A 23,641-nucleotide genomic window follows, 5' to 3' on the forward strand; every position below is an offset into this window, starting at 1 on the left:
CACTAACAAAAGAGACATCAGTATTAGTTATGATTGTAAAGAGGGTTTCATTGGGTTTAACATACTCTACCCTGCCAAAAGTATAGCTCGGGCAGCACAAATAGACAGGAGATCATAAAGGAGCCTAAATAAATAAAATTGCCTTTATTCCTGGTAGGCACCTAATAAACCAGGCCACAGAGAGACCACCTGGGATCCTAAAAGAGGTCACTGCTTATATGCATACATACAGTATGTTCCTTTTCATATTCTATTCTAAGTCTGCATACATTGACAGTAATAAGTCATTACAATTCACTGGAATTGGACCTTATATGATTCCAAGTGCACTTAACAAAACCTGGCAACCCAGAAGTTGTCTCACTAATGTTTAGTGTCATTCAAGCATTGGTGAATTAGTAATTAAAATAAAAGCCATTAGGTCCAGAAACCCCTTGACAAGTAGGTCATATTATGAAGTGGTTTTGATGTTTTTTCAAGTATTTTAATCATAACGCGATGATGCATTAGAGACAGGACGAGGTGGCCATGTTCACAATAGTCAGACAATTACAGCAGATGTTGAAGGTCAAAAGGTCAGCCTCCACTGGAAGCCCGGGAGGAAGAACAGTCGGTGGCTGCGTGGAGCCGTGACCCGGTCAGCAGCATGCGGAGAGCGCAGTGAGACAACACAGACAGACTGTAGAGGTGGAGCGGAGGTATCAGGGTCCTGTTACTCTGTCGACCTCGTGTGAGACAACCGGGGTTTATTGACACGAGGGTGCAGCGCGCAGCCGGAGGAAGGAGGTGACACAGAGCTGTCAGACCGTACACTGGCCTGGAGAGATCATGAGTTTATCTCCATTGGATAGTTTCCACTACTGTACTGAAGCATTTACATTATTGATTGGCTCCAAAATGGTGGAATGAGCTCCCCATTGAAATCAGGACAGCACATAGCCTACACATCTTCCGGCGCAGACTGAACATTCATCTCTTTCGAATTACTAACAAAGAATTGCTAACAAAGCACGTACAGTGGGGCAAAAAAGTATTTAGTCAGCCACCAATTGTGCAAGTTCTCCCACTTAAAAAGATGAGAGAGGCCTGTAATTGTCATCCTAGGTATACCTCAACTATGAGAGACAAAATGAGAAAAGACATCCAGAAAATCACATTGTCTGATTTTTAAAGAATTTATTTGCAAATGATGGTGGAAAATAAGTATTTGGTCAATAACAAAAGTTCATCTCAATACTTTGTTATATACCCTTTGTTGGCAATGACAGAGGTCAAACGTTTTCTGTAAGTCTTCACAAGGTTTTCACACACTATTGCTGGTATTTTGGCCCATTCCTCCATGCAGATCTCCTCTAGAGCAGTGATGTTTTGGGGCTGTCGCTGGGCAACACAGACTTTCAACTCCCTCCAAAGATTTTCTATGGGGTTGAGATCTGGAGACTGGCTAGGCCACTCCAGGACCTTGAAATGCTTCTTACGAAGCCACTCCTTCGTTGCCCGGGCGGTGTGTTTGGGATCATTGTCATGCTGAAAGACCCAGCCACGTTTCATCTTCAATGCCCTTGCTGATGGAAGGAGGTTGTTACTCAAAATCTCATTCATTCTTTCCTTTACACGGATCAGTCGTCCTGGTCCCTTTGCAGAAAAACAGCCCCAAAGCATGATGTTTCCACCCCCATGTTTCACAGTAGATATGGTGTTCTTTGGATGCAACTCAGCATTCTTTCTCCTCCAAACACGTCTAGTTGAGTTTTTACCAAAAAGTTCTATTTTGGTTTCATCTGACCATATGACATTCTCCCAATCCTCTTCTGGATCATCTAAATGCTCTCTAGCAAACTTCAGACAGGCCTGGACATGTACTGGCTTAAGCAGGGGGACACGTCTGGCACTGCAAAAATTGAGTCCCTGGCGGCGTAGTGTGTTACTGATGGTAGCCTTTGTTACTTTGGTCCCAGCTCTCTGCAGGTCATTGACTAGGTCCCCCCGTGTGGTTCTGGGATTTTTGCTCACCGTTCTTGTGATCATTTTGACCCCACGGGGTGAGATCTTGCGTGGAGCCCCAGATCGAGGGAGATTATCAGTGGTCTTGTATGTCTGCCATCTTCTAATAATTGCTCCCACAGTTGATTTCTTCACACCAAGCTGCTTACCTATTGCAGATGCAGTCCTCCCAGCCTGGTGCAGGTCTACAATTTTGTTTCTGGTGTCCTTTTACAGCTCTTTGGTCTTGGCCATAGTGGAGTTTGGAGTGTGACTGTTTGAGGTTGTGGACAGGTGTCTTTTATACTGATAATGAGTTCAAACAAGTGCCATTAATACAGTTAACAAGTGGATGACAGAGGAGGCTCTTAAAGAAGAAGTTACAGGTCTGTGAGAGCCAGAAATCTTGTTTGTTTGTAGGTGACCAAATACTTATTTTACCGAGGAATTTACTAATTCATTCATTAAAAATCCTACAATGTGATTTCCTGGATTATTTCCCCCCATTCTGTCTCTCATAGTTGAAGTGTACCTAGGATGAAAATTACAGGCCTCTCTCATCTTTTTAAGTGGGAGAACTTGCACAATTGGTGGCTGAGGCTGACTAAATACTTTTTTACCCCACTGTATATACTAATAAAGGACTGGCTTATCTAAAGCCAGTTGAGTAGCACTTGAAATGTTTTGGCTCTATGAAACCTGATGTACTTATATGATTCTGTTTTATTCAAGTTTGTATCTTCCTGGTCGAATGCACTTATTGTAAATCGCTTTGGATAAAAGCGTCAGCTAAATGCAATGTAATGTAATTTAAAGGTCTCCAATTGTGCTATTTTTAGGCATATATTATGGGTCTCAAATATATAAAAGTATATAAAAACATGTCTATGATGTGTTTTGCTCAAAATACCAAACAGATCATGCATTTTAGACATCCCTAATACCCCTCTATTTCAGCCCTGTTGGAGAACTGCAGGAGGGGGAGCTAATGCCTGCTTAGAATTCTACTGGCAGATACAGCTACATTCTGCCGTGATTAAACGCCACATCAAGGATTATTTCTCAAATGCTTTTTTCTCTTGCGGGTTCACCACAAGGTGAGTTCCTTTTATTATTTCCTGCTTTTTTACACATACTCTCTCCAGTACAGGTTAGCTCTGAGTGTTAGCGATGCTTGCTAATGTAAACACAGACCATATTACGTCCAAAACACGTCTGATAGTGCTGATGGCCCACATATCCGATATTACGTCTTATCGGACGCAAATCTCGATCAGCTCCGTTGAACCCCCGGTTTTTTGAAGATTTGGGTTTGGAAAAGAGAGTTTTGTTTTCTGACACATAATGATGTATAAAATACATTAAAAAGTGCATTTTTGCATGATAGGTCCCCTTTAAATCATCTTGCTGACACTATCTGATGGATAACGGTGCATCCAGAGGGTTTTAAAAATGGAATTGATCAGACCATTTTGCATTAAATATCTACTACTTTCTGAGAAAGCTAATTATTGTTGCATCTATAAACACACCATTCACAAAAACAAAAATTAAAGAGACATTCAAAGGCTTCAAAATATTTATCAATGACTTTTTACACCAACAATACCAGCTGCAGAAGTTTTATTGCAACCACATTACTGCCTAACGCTACAACCATTCATGACTACAGTCGAGAAATAATTGCACACAGACAGTCTCAATATTTTTTAGGAATAATTTATTGCCAGTAGGAAAGCGTGAGCTTGTGGCAGTATTCAATAAAAACCTTAACAAGACCATAGCATTGCTCACACACACATAGACACCTGAAAAAGTCACATGTCCATGGATAACTCTGCACTATAAATATATTGGGTCCTATTTTCTTGGTGGAAAAATAAAGAGGTTCCAAAGTCAAAATGTACAGACAAACAAAATTAAAAAACAACAAGAATATGCAGTCGTTCATTGAAGACCCTTTTTGAAATGAGCAGGAGACAATAAGATTTACGAGTACACTGTGTTCGGAAAAGCCACGCTCTTTTCTTCTCACTCTTTTTTTAACAGTAAGGTTGATAATGTCACACCATTTAACTCTTTTTTGTTGAAAATAAAAGCATAGAATATCTACAAAACCTAGTAAACTTTGAAATCAAAACTGTACATTTAAATTTACATTGAAAATGAGCACTTGTAGAAAAAGATTTTGCTTGGTTGAATTTATTGAAACAGAGATATTGTGAATTATTCTTTTTTTTTTTTTCATGATGCATATCCTGACCCTTCAGCCAATCCACTTCCTGCATGATGAAAGTTACATAAAGTATGGCACCGCCAACGTAAAAGGGCAGGAGTTGGACTGATTAAGATGGACAGAGTCTCTCCGATAGCTTCATGAGATCTTCTCAGCCGATTGGCCTCACAACCAGTCTCAACAACCCCCGTGTGTAGACTCAATTCATTGTGTGTTTGAATGTATGTATGTGTGTATGTTGCGTTTTCTGTGTACACATACTGTGCATGTTTGGTGTGTGAGGGGTTAACATAAGGTGTAGCTGTGGGTTCAGGCACTTTTGTTTGGATCCAGTGTCAGACTTCAGTGTGCTGCTGGGAGTCGAGCGCCGGGATGGTCAGCCGCTCAAAGTGGCCCTCATCGCCGCTCTCGTAGTCGCTTATCATCGCCTCGGACTCCTCGCAGCACGCCGACATGTCCGAGCAGGAGGCTGTGGACGTGTACAGGGACAGGGACATGTTGTCCAGAGCTGACGAGTCAAAGTCCCGACTACACCCTAAAAGGTAGCCCCCTCTGTAGCCGCCGGGGCCCATGGTGGAGGCCGGAGTGGTGTTGCCTGAGGTGGAGGTGGCACCGTGGCCCTCGCTGTCGCCCCCCTCGCCGGGGTAGGCGTGCTGCGGCAGGTACTGGTTAAGGCTGTACAGCTGGGGCAGGGCCGGGCGCTGACGGACCCCGGCCGGGCTGCCCGGACCGCTCCTAGACGGGTCTAACTCTCTTCCCATGGGCCTCAGCGTGTCGCTGTACTCTGGCAAAGGCGGCGGCGGCAGGTCGTCGTTGGCGTTGTAGTCCTCGGGCGGCGGAGGGAAGTCGCTCTCGATGTCGAAGCCGCCGGGATAGTAGTCGGTGTCCATGGCACTCGGGTCGCTGTACAGAGGGGCGGGCGACTCCACAACCTCATACTGTGGAAACTCCTGGATTCCAGGAAGTTGGACACTTGGCATCCAATCAGATGTGTCCCAGTGATATCCTGTTGGATAAGGAAAAGCCCAAACACATGTATTAGTATTCTGCACTAAAGCTCTCAAACAGTACAATTATCACCATAGGGCATTATGTTAATGTTAACAACCCACACCATGCAACATTTACACAATACATCACACCAACACAATGAGCTGTTCATTAATAAACACTTATCTTCACATTTTAACACAGCGCAGGCACGTTCACAGACTTTAAGCACACTGACACTATTATTGTCTCCCTGTTATTTGTTCCATTATATCTTGTTAAAAGCCAAAACGTATTTTTATAACAAAATCTCCTTCTCCTATCCCTAAAATAAACAAATAAAATGTGTTTGATAAATAACATCTCATTGGACTTAAATATATATTAACATTGTGTCCAATAGTCCTAAGTTTCTATCTACAGTTCCATATGGCAACACAATATGAGCTAAGCCACGCCCACTTCCAAACTATCCAATCATATATTTGGATCTTTCTATCATTGGATTTAGATCCAACTGGTTGCATTACTTTTCCCACAACATGGAAATACGTCAAATTATTGAAGATGAAGACAAAACATTTTTTTTCCCTTCACCAGAAAGTTAACATTTACTGGGACTGATTATAACTAAACCACTTTCACATACAACAAATGTATAAGAAGTGCTAAAAAAGAGTTACTGTAAATGCTGTGTCAAACCATTAAAATAACTTACATAGACAAGCAGACACAAGCGACTCCTATCCAGTCGGTTACATTAACAGTTAGTTACTGAGCAAAATGTGAAATCATATAATGCTCGGATTAACATTTTCTCTAACGTTGTCCCGGCATCAAAGCCATGCATGGGAATGATTTTAATACTCGTACAGCGGCAGACAGTAACACCTTAAGAGGAGCGAAGCAGAAAGCACTCGTGTCTCACAGAGCAGTTAACCCTTTCCTCACTAAGCTTTGGGGTGAGTGGTTAAGAGTTAGACGAGGGGATTGGGGCAACACCAGTGAACATCAGGCAAACAAATATGTAAAAAGTCACCTCTTGGGTTCTTGAGATCATGAGCCAAAAACAACTCTTTATATGAGGCAAGGAGGAGGAGAAAGAGAAAAAAGAACATTAAAACCTGAGAAGAAAGAACAATGGGCTAAGAACACGAATGAAATGAGAGACATGACAATGATAAAGAGAGTGACGGGTAATTCATGGACAACAGGTTTGCCATTTTCTCAAACCGACTTCTTGAGGTGTGCAATCAAAGGTTGGCAAAGCTATTGACTGAGACTTGAAGGCAACACTTCTGTGCCTGTTTAATTAGCAGCTGAATCAAAAAAAGAACGGGTTGGATTTGGTTCGTCAGTGTAAGATAATGGCAGCTCTTTCACCTGCACTTCACATCCCAACACCAAGAATAAACTGAAGGGAGGTGGAAGCAATAAAAGAGTACCTTCTCCTTCCACCGTGTCAACAGCACAGTTGACAAGGTGGATTACCGTCACTAGGGAGGCTTGTGAGAGGCAGGAGAAAGGGGAGTGGATGGGAGAGATCAAGCATAAGGACAAATGGTTTCATCATTTAAAAACAAACACATACAAATGAAGTGCATGGTGGAATTGATGCCAACACGATCAACACTTCCTACACACGTTGCTGTCCCTGCTGAACACACTTATTTGTACTTATCCGTGGTGACTGAATGCACGGGGGGGGATTGGCTAGGCACAAGACAATGGTGGAAGGCGGCACAGTATGGGTCTGGTTTTGTTTGTGCAAGATAACACAACAACAACATACTGAGATGCTACGGGTGCCATTCACAGTACAGATGGAAGAATCAGTGAAATTCCCCGGAGACGTGAGCACATTTCCAACCCTAACACCGAGAAGAGCCAGTGTGTGTTTAGAAAACAAACTGAGGGAAATGAAGGATACAGAAATGGCTTGTTTAGGAAATATTCAAAAGTATTTGAAAAGGGTCAGAATGTATTTTTTGTATGTATGTAATACGTATACATGTAACCCCGGGAGAATTACACTGCACATGTTTTTGTGAATGCTTCCGTCTGTACTGGCAGTGATTGAGGACTTACAGGCTGGACCCCCCTATTTAAAACCTTGTTCTGGATCTGTGGACTGATTTGATCCATATGGGAGCTGAAGCCCCGCAGCAGAAGGAAAAAGAGAACAACATGTGACCCCAGAGCCAGTTGGTCCATCCATTGTGAGCATGCAAAGAAACAGAGTTAGCAAGAAAATCATCAAGGCTCTACAAAGACACAGGTAACTGTTGCAGAACCCTGCAGGCTGATCAAACAAAGGCAATAAGAGATTAAACTCATCACAAATGCAAAATATCATCTCATACATGTACGTGTTATAAAATATGCTGTTTTTATACTATGCAATGTGGTTAGTTTTCCTCAGATGCCTAAGAGATAGATAGATTTAACACGCTGAGTGGCAGCATACCGTTGTCATCGCAGGACTCTGACTGGAAGGAGCTGAGGGACTGGACCTCTGACATGCTGCCCCGGGTGTTGTAGGGGTGACAGGCGCTGTCCTCTGCAGGCTTCTTACTCAGGCACGGGTCCAAGTCCACCACTTTAGCTGGAAGAGAAAGCACAGCCTGAATATAGTGTATGGAAGCACATGGAAGAGATAGGAACACTTCCTGTGTAGGGCAAAGCAATGTGTTTGAAATAGTCTATAGATGAGCAACAATAGAAAAGACATAGACGGAAGTATTCGTTTGTAGGATGTTGCTTTTTTTCAATTTCTATGGGAATTTTCAAAGTATATTATAGTTTTTTTAGTCTCAAGTATAGTTTTCCTGGTCTCATTTTGTATTTCAATATGGGCAAAACAATAAAAAGTACAAGGACATATTTTATGAAGTGTTATTTATAATGCATTATATATGATCATATGTAAAACCACTATGTGCTTTCAATTACATTTTGAATTTACTGAATTTTGTATCAAGTTTGATCATCGTTTGGTACAAAGTATAAAGAAAATGGAGACAAAGTAACTAACTGAAAATGATTTGACCTGAGGTGTACAAATGTAGCATTGCTTCTACTTTTCCTCTTATATGTACAAAAATGTCATCATCCTTTACCGGGTACTTTTAGGAACATTGAGAACTTACCATCATAGTCATAGTCCCAGTTTGGCTTCTGGATGGAGTCGCTGTCTGAGACGGAGTTGGAGCCAGGGGGGGGGGGGAGGTTGGGGGCGACGCTGCACACGGCCACGGTCTTGCGGTGCCCGTGCACAGTGTCCGGGTTGAAGGTGCTGAACTCAGGGTGCTCCGGGATGGCTGAGCCCTCGAATGAATTCCTGTCCAGGTTGTTCCTCGAGTCGCTTGGAATGCTGGGAGTGTAGGAGATGGGCCTCACGGGGACCTGGGGGGGGATGTCGGAGTAGATGTTCTTGTTGAGTTTGACGTCGAAGTACGGTCTCTGTAGGAAGGAGTGAGGCGTGTTGGGACTGGCCAGATGTTTGTTGTCGTCGTTGTGCTTGGACCTTCTGCGACAGGCCTTCTTGCGGATGATGATGAAGAGGAGGACCAGGATGAAGATGCTGGACACAAACACCACGATGCCGATCACCTCCTCCAGACCGATGTTCCAGGAAGTGGAGACGAAGTCATTGCGGACCTCGGCGCGGAGTTCGCACATGTGTCCGTTGAATCCCAGCGAGCAGTTGCATGTGTACGAGCCGTATGTGTTCTGGCACTGGCCTCCGTTGGAGCAGGGGTTCTTGATGCACTCGTCTACGTCGCTCAGGCACCTGAAGAACACATCAGAGTTCAGTGCTGTGTGTTACAAACTGCTGATACAGGAGATCAGACTGTCTAGCCGGAGATATAAAGCATTTAGTGAGATCAGTTCATGGGTTTGAATTCAAAATGTACGTACCTTTCTCCCTGGAAACCGACTTCACACTCACACACTGGACCGTCCAGGCTGTCGATACACTTCCCGCTGTTTTTACAGGGGTTATCTCTGCAGTACGGTCCCAACTGGCACCTGAATACAAAACAAGCTTACGTAAGAAAACTACAAAATATAGGAAGACGTGTTTTTTGAAAACCTACATTTTATCTTGCTGACGGATTTACAAGGTGTAAAATAATGGATCAGACATCATTTATAATAGCTGATCACCGGTCTCTAACTTGAAATGCAGGTCTTACTCAAAGATTCAAAATGCAATATGTGAGTGTTAATATAAAATTAGAATTACATGATGTGTTTAAAGTATTAACTTCATCACATGATCATCATCACCCAGGCATACATGCAAAATGATATCCATCAATCTAGTGCCATAGCATGCTTGTGGTCAAATGTGTACTTCTTGTTTTTAAAATGTGACGGATAAGATGGCTGTACCTTTGTCCTGAGTACTGTCCTCTGCACTGGCAGAAGATGTCGCCTGCTCGAGGGACACAGGTGCCCCCGTACAGGCAGGGGTTGGAGGCACAGGGGCTCAGGCCAATCTCACAGTGGGTGCCCATGAAGGAGGCAGGACACTTACAGAAGTAGCCTGTGGAATACAAATAAAAGACGTATTCATTTATTGACGTTGTTAAACACCTGTAATTCATCACAACAACGCCTGTTAGGAAATAATTGCTGGGGTGGACTGAATTGTACTGTTGTTTTTATTTTAATGGTTTACTTTGCATAATTTACATTAATTCCAATAGTACAATGTTGTGCTCACCACGCTGTTTAGAGTTTGTTCTTTCTTTTCAAACTGAGCTGCAGATTTAGCAGAAAAGCCTCGTAGGGACGGTGAGGGATTATGCCCCCTGAACCACTGGCAAGTTTTTAATGTGAACTGATGCAGAACTGTTGAGTTTGCATTAACAGCAAACAGCACTTACTGCAAATTAACACTGCAAGCAGACGCATCAGATAACAGGGAGAGGTCGCACAAAACTGATAGAAGAGGCCTCTCTAATAGCCTGCCTTAGATACGAACAGATTCACCTTCCCAGCTGATACACCTGTTCTCAGGTGGCAGAACATAAGCTCTGTTATATGATCAGATGAGTAATTTAGTGAATAATTAAAACTCCTTAATCTCACGGAGAAATGTAATAATGTTCAGATACAACTAATTGAACTAATTCCAGTCCAATACAACCACTCTAAGTCTACCTTTATCACAAACGTTGGTCTTTTGTAGAGGCTCTTTATTGTGCTGCCTAACTGTGTTGTTATACACAGTGGTGCTTCGAATACTAAACTCACACTATTTATACAAACAAGAGCAAAGGCATAGTATGGCTGCATTGGTCTCTTTATCATTGTCTTTGTAGACCATCTTTTGAAAAGTTCAGTTCACAAAATGTCAAAATAGAGAAGAATATTCACACAATAATCCAGATCTTGAGATGACTTGTTACGTCCAACCAATAATACCATAACTTGATTTACTTGCAAAAGCTCATTAAGTCAATACATAATAATAGACTACATTAATAAAAGTGAGAACTGACTAGAAAAATGACTAGTTTATAATCTCATTCACCCTTTACACAGTTTATCAATTTAACTAAAGCCACCCGGGTGAGAACGTGAGTGCAATGAGCTGAGCAGGATGTACCTCCGTTAGGCAGCGAGGCACAGACCCCCCCGTTGCTACAGGGGTTGCTGGAGCAGCTCTCTGCAGGTGCGAGGGCACAGCCTGGGCTCACGTCCACGAGGTCCTCCAGCACGGCGTGGGCCCGCTGAGCCTTGGTGTTCAGAGGCAGCTCCTGGCCGTTCAGGCTGATGGCCTCCATGCAGCCGCGCAGCCCGTTGGTGACGGGCAGGCTGCGGCCGTGGCGAGCCGAGGCCAGCTGGCGTACATGCCCGCCGAAATAAATGCTGTTGTCGAGGTTGAGGGTCCTCAGGGTGCCCGGTGCTGTGCCTGAGGCGGCGTGCACCCGGTCCAGCACCAGCTTGGCGTAGTTACCATCCACCTCCAGTGTGAGAGTGTGCCACTCCCCGTCGTTGATCTGAGCGCTGTGCACAGACACGAGGCCGGGGCCACTGCCGCAGTCAAACTTATACTGCAGACGGCCGTTCACAATCTGTCAGAAATACAAAGTTAGAACATGATGAACATTCAGCATACGCCAAAGCTTCTAGTTTCAGAATTTGTGTTCTCTGTTTCTCATCTTGATCAACACAAGATTAGAATTATGAAGGCACTGTTATAAATCAATATGTGACAAATGTCATAAATCACTTCCTATCAGAAAAGTGTGCAGTGTGCATCAATAATTCATTAAAGGAACAACCCAATTTCAACAAGCTGTGCAGAAAGGCATCTTTATAAAACGCTGTAAGTTGATGTCTCTAAATAAAATAATTAAAAGTTATTTAAAGCCTCACATGGCTAAACAATAACTGTCTCATAGCCAGCCAGGTTTTGAGTCTAAGGTCTGGCATGCAAACTGCTATCAGAGACAGACTCGAAGGAATGTGTGGAAAACAACTTTCTGCTTCCCTCCCAGAACTAAAATAGCTCCTGTGTGTGAGGAGCTTTTTTCAACCCACCACCACATTCCCACCGTCCCTCATGTGAACGGGGGGTTTAAAAAGGCTTTTTGAACCCTTCAGAACAGTTGATTGGTACACATGGCTGGGTGGTCTCATGGGAGGGCGGGTCAGTTTGTGTTTATTAAGCCCTTCTGATATGGAAATGCTGAGTGGTAAAACGGAGGTACAGTCAGTCTAGACTTAATTATGATAAGGAAGGTTATCAGTTTTGAAGACTCTGAAGGAATAAATGCACGTCTGAGCAATAAGGCAAGGCAAATATATTCACACACACACACCTCGAGGATGCTGTAGTCTGTTCCTTTCGCATACATGACAGTAGCATGAGTGGAGAAGGTCCTGATCCTCAGGGAGAGTTTCATCAGCTCCTTGTTCTCATTCTCCATCAGAAGGTACTTCACATAGCCGCTGCCGCTGAATGTCAGGGAGTTGCCATCTGACAGGAAGTGAGAGACATGAATCAAGAAGATGTGGGACAGGCATGCAGCTTTTACATTATTGTCATCATTACTCCCTGGAGATAGGGAAGAGATAACGATATCTGGAAACAGAGATTAATAGGTGGGTGGTCTTACCGGAGCACTTGCCCTTTTTGTCCTCTGGACACACACAGCTGTACACGGCTTCTTTAGGATCTGCCACACACTCCATTCCCTCAGGACAGGGGCTGTTCTCACACAGGTTGTTCACCATGGGACATGTGCCACCTAAACGACAACACACTTCCAGTCAGATCAGGCGTCTCTAACAGACAGTGAATGTGTAAATCTGTGTGTGGTTAATGAGCCTACCTTCACACTGGCAGGTGGCGGTTCTCAGGTGTCTCGGTGAGACGAAGCTGAGGCGAGCCGTGCTGTATGTGGACATCGTGCTCTTGTCCAGGGAGATGACCTCGTCGCAGAAGCTTAACGGGCAGTCCAACCCCGCGCACAGCTTCTGCACCACCCGCACGATCCGAACGCCCGTCATCTCCTCGATCACAGCCGCAGAGGAGTTCAGCTTACGGAAGACCACCTGAAAACACAAGAATAATCAGCTTTTCTCTTTTTTATGTCTTTAAAAACTGACATCTTTGAAACTTTTTGGACTAGATAATTATTTGATTTAACAATTCTTTACTAGGGTTGGGTTGTATAAAGAAAACCATATATCACAGTATTTATAGCCAAATAACTATGAAACAATATTGAAAGATATTTTAGCAATGAAAAAGTCTAAATAAAGTGGAAATAATGACGACATTCAGGAAATTACATCACTGTACTGTAATGTAGCCTTTAAAATAGAAAATACTTAAAATGTTACGATATCAAAAATCTATGATATCTTGTCTCATGATACGATATCGTACACTACATTTCCCGGCCATATTTTGTACCATTAACTATCAATGACCATCAAATGTTAGCATAGCCGTTCTCACCTCCTGAGATTGGTAGGGGGTGCCGGACCTCTCTAAAGCCAGCAGCACGTCCAGGTCTCCGTGCTCTGAAGGCTGCAGGCTCACCAGCTGCACCTCACTCCTCCGGACCCCTGCGATGTTCCTCAGTGCCCGCTGGAAGTTACGCCAGAAGTCCCCGATGAATTCCTCAGGGGCGATATTAGCAAAGCGCACGGCAATGGAGTTGTCCAGAGCCTGACGTGTTGCCTGTCTGACGTGCACGGTGACGTCAGCCGCCGTGGTGAAGCGCTCGTCGGTCACCGTCACGTTGAGAGGGTAGTGACCCACATCGAGGGGGCGCAGGGCGATGACTTTACCATCGGAGGCGGACACTGAAAACAGGGCTCCACTGTCGTCCGATGAGGAGGAGGAAGGGGCGAGGCTGTAGGAGAGTGTGTCGTAGATGTCCTGGTCGGTGGCGTGGATCTTGCCCAGGACACCTCCGGGGTATTCGTCGCCCGCGGTGGTGACAAAGATATCCAGTGGAAGGATGGCAGGAGGGTAGACGCTCTCCTCGATTATTCGCACACTGATGAAGGCGGTGGAAAGGAGCTGAGGTTTGCCACTGTCTGACACCTGGATATGGAGAGAAGAAAATGATCAGTGTTAGTTTTTGTCTGAAAGCTTTCTTTTTCCAACAGCAGAGGGCAATCAAGCTCTTCCACTGATAAGTTAAACCACATCTAGACACTGTTGGTGCTCTGCATATTAAAACATCTACAGTTCATGCATTTCATCAAGCACACTCTCACAGGGATGGTCATCGGTTCAAAAAAACAACTATGACTCAAACGTGAGTGTGCATCTCGTGTAACAAGACATCACACTTACATTTCATATCCCATCTGCCCACTCTTTTTTTTTTCTTTTTTTCAGCTAAAGTGACACATCAACACCCAGCAACACATGCGATCCTGCCAACTCAAAGCAAATGTCTTTGATTTGTTATTCTCCTTTGAGATTTACTCCCATGCCGCAGCTTTGATGTATGCCTATTCCACTTCAGCATCTTACAGACAGTTGTTTGCAAGGTTAAAAGCTTTATTTAGAACGTGTTTAAAAGATGGAGAGACGAACATTAACTAGTGTTGGGATGTAAGGAGATATCAATGAGCATGACAGAGAACAGAAGAAAGACAAATAGATCAGGTTGCTATGCCTTGACGGTTAAATCAATACAACCTCTCAACTGCGGTTTCTCCTGTGCGCTGTGACTCACCTGAGCTTGCAGTAGGTAGTGTTCTGTACTTTTCCTATTCAGCGCTCCCACGGCCACTAAAGCTCCCTGCTGATTGATGTGGAAAGCATCGCCCTCATTCCCATCCACGATGGCGAAGGTGAAAGGTGGGCCGTTGTGGGAAGCGTCCCGATCGGTTACGGTGAGCTGGAGAACACTTGTGCCTTTTGGTCGGTTCTCCTGTGGGATTCAAGAGAGGCATGTGTAATGTTTGTCGAGAGAGGAGGTGGCTCACCTGATGCTCTTCATCTCTACAATGTTTTGCAAAATGTAAGAATTGCACGGTTCGAGAGGAAACGTAACGGAGACTATTACATAACTGAATATTTGTAAAGCTACAAATTGGGAAAACGTAAGCTTCTCTAATTGTAATCAACTAAATACGACTGATCGCACCACACAGAATCATTTGATTCATTGCTGATATCTAAACACTGATTATAATTGCCTCAAAGATTTGGGCAGGTTAACAGACGACTTTATCTTCAGAAAAGGAAGGCTTCCTCTCTCGTGTTGTGTGTCCCTGATTGGTCTTCAGATCTGTCCCTTGTAATGCAAGTCCTGAAACTCAGTGTTATGCTCAAACAACTCCTAATGCTCCTGGTGTTGTGAACAGTGTGCTTTGTGTTGCTTACTTGATCTTTTAGGAGTGCATTTGTGCTTTACTTTGATCGGGGATCCATAATAAGTCAAATAAAGGCGGTTAGGATTTCTTTTGAGGCAAAACAATGTTTCATTAGTAAGTACTCGAGCTGTGTGTGCGACGCCTCCGCACAATAAGCAGAAAGGAACATTAGAAATAAATCCTCTATCTTTGGAATCATGATTTCTGTCCTAAACTGTATTACAAATGCATCTCGCTTAATTATTTTCATTTCAACACTCTTTCACTTCTCTCCAGTGAACCGAGTACAGCTCAGTATCTTGCACATTTCCTCTCTTCATCACTCCTGCCTCACAGCATTTCCCATGTATTCCCTTATCTTAATTCTCATACTTAAGATGCATCCTCTGTCTTTGGATTCCCTCCCCCTCCTCCCTCCTCTCTCCCCTACCTCTGTTCTTGCTCCAACATCCGACTTGCTTCTTGACATTCAAGTCGCACAGTCTCCCATTATTCCTCCCTGTTAATCCCTTTCTCTGTGTCCACTGCAATCCCCCCTGCTGCTCCTCTCTTACTTCCTTTCCATCGACCTCTTTCTCATCCTCTACACCTTTAATCAGCCATCTTCGCTGACCTCTCCGCCCCCTCTCCGCCCCCTCTCACCTGGATGATGAGGCTGTAGTTGGCCTGGGAGAACAGCGGTGGGTTGTCGTTGACGTCTGAGATGTCGATGTTGATCATGGCGCTGCTGGAGAGAGCGTTGGCCCCGTTGTCTGAGGCAACCACCATCAGAGTGAACCCTGAGGTCTGAGAAACACGGGGAGAATAATTACCATACATAGGCAAGGCTGCTTTTGTAAGCAATAATGCAGCGGAGATCAGTAAACAAGCTTCGCTATTAGGCCTGACATGACTGATTGGATTCTGCATAGAGTGCCATTAGCCCCACAGTGGATTAAACTATGTGAACACTCAGCATTGCATCTGTTGTTTCTCTTACTCGCTCTCTGTCCAGCTGGCGAGCGACTTTAAGCTCTCCTCTGACCGGATCGATGGTGAAGGGGCTGCCCTGGTTGCCGTCCACGATGAAGTAGCGCACGCGATTGAAAGAAGGTCCGTCGACATCTTCTGCCATCACCTTTAAATCAATCAAAAACAACAATCAATCACTGATTCTGGAAAATGGATTAACATGACAATTCAACGTGTGAATGTTAGGTTAACATGGGTGTTACAGACTGTACAAAATAATGTCTCAACCAGCTTCATACTATCATCGATCGTTCTTGCATGGACACAAAATGATCTTCCAGATTAAGAAGACATCTGGTTGATTGGTGGGAGGGTACACTTGTCATTGTGTCAGTGGTCTTTATCAGTTTTAAGTGGGTGGGAATCATCTGTGAAAAACCATGATCCTATATTTAATTCCACGAACCAATCAGGATTTAACAACATTTGACAGAACATCTGATGACTGTGGGTGGATTTATTAAAAATCCACCCACATGGTTTCTAATAGGTTTTTTTACTTATAATATATGTATAATTTTACAGAAATACATTTGAATTTCAAAATCTGACTTTTAAAGCACTATTTCACTGCATTAGTGGATCAACAGAAATTAATCAAATCAATAATTTGAGTAATTTTTGAAGCTAAATGCCAAAAATGTTCCTGTCCCAGTTTCTTCAATTACTCAGATTATCTGACAGCACATTGGGGTCTGGGAATCTGCACTTCTCTTCGTTATTTACAAAACAAATAATCTGTTTATCGAAAAATATAATCAGCTGAATAAATTATGATGAGAAGATTCATATTAATGAGTTGTGCACGGCTATCACAACATCATACAGATGTTAACAACCTTTCCTTTCTCCTGTGCATCCTCCTCCAGAACAAACACAGTTACTCACACACAGTCTTAAAACCCACCAAGCGTCACATATTGAAAGGGGTCCCCGGGGAAATCAGCAGACAGGGAAGATTTACAAGTATGAGACAATAGCACGTATTAAAATCTAATTTCCAGATATATCATTTATATTCAGGTACATTAGGCACACAGACAAATGGCCATAAGCAGGGGTCTTTTATTACGGGAGGAGGAGGAGTGGTGGTGTGCTGCGGGGTTGGACAGAAATAGACGGAGAGAAAATTGAACATGGAAAAGGTGAAGACGATGCCTTATCTAGGACGGAGGCTTAATGAGTCAAATGCCTTTCAATTAAACAGTTTGAGCATGTGTGTCAGATAATGCACGAGAACAGGGGTGCAGTGAGCTTGAAGAGCAGTTACTAATTTAGCTGTGCCACCAGATGGTGATTTGCCACAGGTGCAGATGTGTGATAGTGTAAGCAGTGAGTAATGGGCAGAGAGGAGGAAGGCTGTGAGCGAGTAAATGAACAAACTGACACATCTGGCTGGAGGAAAATTAAAAGAGACAGTGATGAAAAATGTATTTCGCCTTGCATGTAACGTTATAGTAATTATGGGATGCTGCTCCACAACAACCAACTATTATATTTAAACATGTCCCTAAAGATGGGATGTTTATTCTCACCGCCATCACAGTCTTCCCCAGCTCCGCGTCCTCACTGACGACGGCGGTGTAGATCTCCTGGCTGAACACGGGTGTGTTGTCGTTGACATCGGTCAGGTTGATGTTCACAGTGGCCATGTCGCTGAGCGGCGGTGAGCCACCATCTGTAGCCTCTACAGTGATGTAGTATTCATGGGAGACCTCGTAGTCCAGCGGCTCGATCACAAAGACATCACCTGAGGACAAAGAGACGGCGGAAAGTCAGAGAGGATGTCCTGTCACAAGAATCCAAACGTTAATACTTAAATAAATAAAACATCTGTGAAACCAAAAAAGGAAATCAATTTGACGACAAACAATGAGCTTCTTTGTATTTTAGTAAGTGGATTTATTTGAAATTCAAAAGTCATGCATTGCTCAGCTGCTCTTCTTGAAGCTAGAACACAGAAAGAATCCTTTGATTCTTTTTTTAGAATTTGATATTAAATATAATTGGATTGGAGTTAATACTACTTTTTTTTTACACACCTGATAGGCAGATAGCTAAGAGCATAGTTAGATATCAGATGTCCACAGCATGATTATCACGGCCAAAATAAATCATGGTATTGAATCTTTAGAAAATTAAAGTTAAAAAATAATAATTATAGTAATGCTATTAGGTCAATCCTTATTTAAATAAATTTAATTGTGTGTTCTGTCTCTTTTTTGTGAGAGAATTAGACTCAAACTACTAGAAAGAGAGTCCATAAACACAACTGTATATAATGGCATTATAAGGGATGACAAAAAGCAAGAACTGAAGGACAGAAATGATTCAAGAGGCCATGTTATATTTACCCGATATTAATAATTGTCTATGATTTCCATGATATCAATATTTAATCCCTCATTAAAACAGTCAATATCAGTATAGGGCCACACCCGGAGAGCACAGTAAAAGCTGAGCTAAGAGATTATGGAAAAGAAAGCCATCTGTTTCCTGCTACCACATACCGGTGCGAGGGTCAACGCTGAACATGCCGTGCTCGTTTCCGCTGATGATGCCGTAAGAGATCTCTCCGTTAGCATCCGTGTCCCGGCTCGCTGCCTGCACTCTGAGCACCTGTGTGCCCACCGTCACATCCTCAGACAGGGTAGCCATGTATTCACGGTGCTCAAAGACTGGCGGATTGTCGTTGATGTCCAGGACGGAGATCAGCACGTGGCACAGAGAGGACAGACGTGGGGAGCCCTGGTCACTGGCCCGGGCCTTCAGCTCGTATGTGGACTGCACCTCTCGGTCCAGGGGGCGCTCCAGACTCATAACGCCGGTGTGCTCGTCAATTGAGAAGAATCCTTCAGCGGAATCGACCAATGAGTAGAGGATGTCGCTGTTAAGACCTGAGATAAAAAGGAGAATTAAGTTTTTTTTTTTTTAGTGACTTTGACAATCCTCCCTGTCCCTGTTCCCTCATCTCAGCGATTATACTGCTGAGTAAAATGTTATCTTCACGGAAAAAGATGAATAGCCACATCAACAGAAATACTCCCTTAAGTACAGGGCGTAACAAGCACATTGATTCTTATATTGATGTATTGATTCTCGAATGATTAAAACCGTCTCCCTTTATTTTCATTCCGACACATCCATCTTTCACGAAACCTCTGATAAACAGGAGCTGTAAACGTCTAATCCATACCATCCTCATAACTCATGTCCTCCCACTAGCAGGACGCTCCGAGCAACAAGACAGAGACGGATCATAATAATAATCATAATGCCTTTCTGCAGGTGGCCCCCATTTGGAATACGCTATTATATTCCCATTTATCAGGTAAGTGCCCCAGTCCTCTGTGGATCTCATTATCAAGCTGGAGACTACCACAAGAGCCCTGCTTATATGGTTTCCCATCACTTTTATCTGGTCTGATCACCCTTGGGACAACTACTTAATGGTGGTTAAGTAATTGTGCTGAATTTCAATTGGCTATGTCCCCTAATATGCTCACTATAATCTCAAAACTGGAATGTTTAATATGAAAGTAGAGTTGGATGCTGCTGAGTGGATGGATGGATAATGAATCAGCCCCTTCTTTGTCATACATGATAGTAAACTTAATATCTTTGAGTTTGAGATACGTGGTGAATAAAACAGGGATACACTTTTAATGGGCGTTCTAAATGTTTAAAGAGAATGCTAAATGGTTCTCAGTTGCAGCCCTATTTTAAAGACAATGTCATGGTTATATAGCTAAAAGCAAACATGCTAGCTCTACACTGATCTTGCACTGACACAACTCCTTACTGCAGTAATGTGGGTAAGTAACAAACATATTCCAGCCAAATAGGCAGGTGGATTATTGAGACAGCAGCACACAGCAGCCAGTGCCAAGAATGTGTCCTTGCATAGATACCAGAGTCAAATATCGATGGAAGATAAAGCAAATATTTTCTCTTCGTAGGAGAGTGACATTAGGCTTCATATGTTGATGTTTACTGCTGAGAGCCTGACTGAACTGGGTCAAAGCTACAATGTCTAATTCTTCTTGAATGCCTCACATGTTGCTGGGGACTCACCAGTTGTGCTAAAGAAATACTAGAAAGACAAATAAAAAGAACTCTGCTACACTCAGTGCAACTCTAAATAATTATTGCCCCTGGCTAAACTGCAGGAAGCACCTTATTTTCTCAGAGCCTCCTTCAAGTACCCTTATCCTAGATATTTGAAAATGTGAAGAAAATTACATTCCAACAAAGCCTCGGGGGAGAACATTTCTTAATCCCGGCACTCTCCATTCACCATTTAAAGTGTCTCTCTAAGCAGACCCAATTCTATCACCTCGAGCTGTCACCCAGGATAGGAAACAGAGGGCGTTGATTCTCTGACAGTGTACAGGTTAGGGTGGTTCCTGCTAAACTAAAGGTTTAATCTTGAAAGACAGGTCCAATGGTTTCCTGTTAAAGTCTCCAGGAGTTTACATTACTGTTTGACTGCATGTTGAACTTCCCAGTCTTACCCACATGTGAGCTGCTCAGCGGTTGGCAATGCTTGCAGAAAAGGTAAAGATACCGGAGACAAATATATGTGACCCTGTGGCTTCGCACCATGCAAATAGAAAATTGCATCAGCCCTTTTGAGAATTCAGCTCGAAGAGAGAGGAATTTCATTAGAGTGTAATGGAGCTTTTAATTTGGGGGGTTGATCATTCATGAAATTCCACATTTGTTATCCCTCCCTCTTGCCATTTAGTGTAATGCAGTGGTATAAAGGAAAGATAATAACCAGTCTATTGTGAGTCAGCATTTAGCCGAGAGGAAAATTGATACTATGATACAGGAACATTTTATAAGTGTTTTTTTTTTTTGCCTGAGTAATGTCTTTGTGTGCATTTTGCAATTTCAACGTTAAGGTATTTGTGACAAGCAACAGCTCACAAAACTGTATCTAAAACATAGCTTTAATATTAAATGTTGTCCAGTCATGGACCTCCCGGTAAGTAAGCACAGTAAGCCTGTCAAATTTGGATTATTTTACATGTTGAAACTACGTATACAGGGCGACAGTTAGTGATACTCAGCATTTAAAGACTTGAGGGGGTGGTCGATACATACATACATATCTTCGGACCAATTATTGGAAAATTAAAAAATGTTAGTGTTATATCTGCCTGTTATCATTGTAAGCTGCATAAAGCTGTGTAAAAAAAAGAGAGCTTGAGAGGTGGATCAACAGAAAATGGGGGGGGGTTGTTCTTAGCTGACATTGGTAGAAAATGTATTCCCATGCCTTGGTGTAAATTTCATTTTTTCTTGTGGTAATGAACTGATAGTACATTGGACTGATAGACTCAAGTACAAAGTCATGTTTACACTGTGCAAGCAAATAAACTCACCAGTATCGATATCGTTTGCCAGCAGTTTTGCCACGAATGTGCCCGTCTCTGTGTTCTCGAAGACTGTGATGGTGTAGATTTCAGATGAGAACTGAGGCGTGTTGTCGTTGACATCGTCCACAGTGATGTGGATGTCAGCCTCACAGTACCGCCCTCCTCCGTCCACCGCCCGCACTCTGAACCTGTGCTCGACCTGCTCCTCTCGATCGAGGGGCTGTAACGTCTTCAGCTCCCCTGAAGGTGAGACAGAACCATTTTGAGCAAAATACACTCTTTTGGGAGATCTCATTTTCCATTTAAAGAATAATGAAAAATCCTTTCATGTTACAAACAGTCATAAGATGAAGACAATGAAGATGAAATGGAGTTTATGTGTAAGAAGACAAAACCATGTATACTCTTAAAGCACAATGGCCCCCTTGTATGCTGTCTACTAACCAAGTAAAACACATCCAAACAACTGATGGCTTTGAAAAGAGAGAAGAGGGGAATACATAAGTAATTCAAGCCCGAGAAAATGGCACAGAGAGTGGGGGGGGGGATGGAGGAAACCATCAGATTTGGCAGCTAAGAGCAGCTTGGAAGTATCCTGGGAGGCGAGGCAGCCAACATTACCACAACCTCTTTGGAAAACTCCAGAGCCTCTTGGTGGTTCTCATCTGCAATAATCCTACTTGTAAGAACTGAAGAAGAAAAAAAGAACATCCTCGCTCCATAACATTAGTACTGCTGGTTGAAACTCAAATTTGAGCGTTGCCAAAAGACAGCTTGATAGTATTGTTGCCTTGGTGTCAGTCTCTTAGCATATCGAGGCCGAATGTTGCCGTTACTTAAGGATTCTACGCAGCAGCAGATGTAATGTGTTGTAATTAATGTAATTAATGTATTGTGTTTAAATGTGGCTTAGTTTGTGTTGTCCTCCCATGCTTTTAACTTGGCATTTCTTTTAAAAACAGGTTGGTGGTGATTAACTGGCAACGTTTTTATTTCTTTCTCCCGAGGTGCCAGATGGAATCTCTGATTTAGCGGGTCTCCCAGAAGAATTGAATAGCAGGCAAGAAGTATAACAGTCATAAATTCAATTTAAGTGCACCATTTTGTATGCTATGCCACTAAGGGTCTTTCAGCTACCTTGCAAGGAAATGTTCCTGGCTGATTTAAAAATAAATAAGTAAAACAACTGGGCACAAAGAAAACACACTTGCCTCCACTATAGCTAATAATGATTCACTAGATACACACACTTATTTCAGAGGGATCGCAATTCTCAAATCATATGACTGTAGAATATGAGACTGCTGTTGCATAGAGCTGCCTTTTTGATTTTGTGGCTTGAAGCAGAGGGCCATGAGTGTTTTAATGAGAGACTTTAACAAGAGTGCCTCACATATCGCATCCTAATATTTCAAAACAACCTGCAACACAGCTGGAAAGCCTTCTAACTCAATGATTGTGGACAAAAAAGGCTTCAGAGAAAAAGGATGAATGTGGTAATCCTAGAAAGAATACTATTTAAAAGTGATCTAAAAACATCACTAAATCAATACTCTTATTCATAAACATAAACATGTGCATCTATTCTTGTAAGCACACATATACACACCTGTATCAGAATCAATGTTAAACAATTCAGATCCAACTCCTTGCAGATCATAGGAGATTTGGGCGTTTGAGCGGATGTCAGCATCTGTAGCAGAGACCTGCAAGATGAGCCTGCCAGCAGGGGAGTCCTCTCTGACACTCTCACTGTATAGTGACTGAGGGATGGATAGAGAAATATAAGTGAGAACTAGGAAGACAAGGGCACATCAAACGCAAATAAATGCTGAATTTTAACAGTCCAGAAAACAGTGAAATGTACCTTTTCGCAAACAGGACTGTTGTCATTTGCATCCAGCACCTTGACCTCTACAATGGCTTTGGCGGTAAAGATGCCATCACTGGCAGTAATGTTGAGGAGATAATTGTCCTTCTCTTCACGGTCCAAGGACTTCCTGACAGAGACCTTCCATTCATTCTGGATGTGTTCGATAGCAAATTGGCCAAGTGGGTCCCCTCCTGTTTGGTGTTAAAAAGACATATACCACTTCAGAATCATCAACAACTCAGAGGCAGGAAAGCAGCCAGAGCCATTATAAAGACACTAACAAAAGGCTCTGTCCTGAAT

General features: G+C 43.0%; 1 protein-coding gene across 7 annotated transcripts in view; it reads right to left on the reverse strand.

The window, feature by feature from the left end:
• Positions 1–3,686: 3,686 nt before the first annotated feature.
• fat1a (FAT atypical cadherin 1a) overlaps positions 3,687–23,641 on the reverse strand; it is a 65,719-nt gene continuing 45,764 nt past the window's right edge. For 2 of the 7 annotated variants that reach the window (XM_034085449.2, XM_034085434.2), the window contains 19 exons: positions 23,336–23,532; positions 23,078–23,231; positions 21,475–21,708; positions 18,595–18,981; positions 17,620–17,834; positions 16,053–16,190; positions 15,716–15,859; positions 14,431–14,628; positions 13,194–13,787; positions 12,562–12,784; positions 12,346–12,477; positions 12,049–12,206; positions 10,830–11,298; positions 9,608–9,761; positions 9,131–9,241; positions 8,359–9,002; positions 7,677–7,814; positions 6,249–6,284; positions 3,687–5,225 (listed from right to left, as the gene is read on the reverse strand). In XM_034085449.2, the coding sequence (XP_033941340.1) occupies positions 4,555–5,225; positions 6,249–6,284; positions 7,677–7,814; positions 8,359–9,002; positions 9,131–9,241; positions 9,608–9,761; positions 10,830–11,298; positions 12,049–12,206; positions 12,346–12,477; positions 12,562–12,784; positions 13,194–13,787; positions 14,431–14,628; positions 15,716–15,859; positions 16,053–16,190; positions 17,620–17,834; positions 18,595–18,981; positions 21,475–21,708; positions 23,078–23,231; positions 23,336–23,532 (4,997 nt within the window). In that variant the 3' untranslated portion in view covers positions 3,687–4,554. The other 5 variants (XM_034085458.2, XM_034085442.2, XR_004552318.2 and 2 more) reach the window with 4 other exon arrangements.

The sequence above is a fragment of the Pseudochaenichthys georgianus genome, chromosome 1 (assembly GCF_902827115.2).
Source record: "Pseudochaenichthys georgianus chromosome 1, fPseGeo1.2, whole genome shotgun sequence".
NCBI classification, from domain to species: Eukaryota; Metazoa; Chordata; class Actinopteri; order Perciformes; family Channichthyidae; genus Pseudochaenichthys; species Pseudochaenichthys georgianus.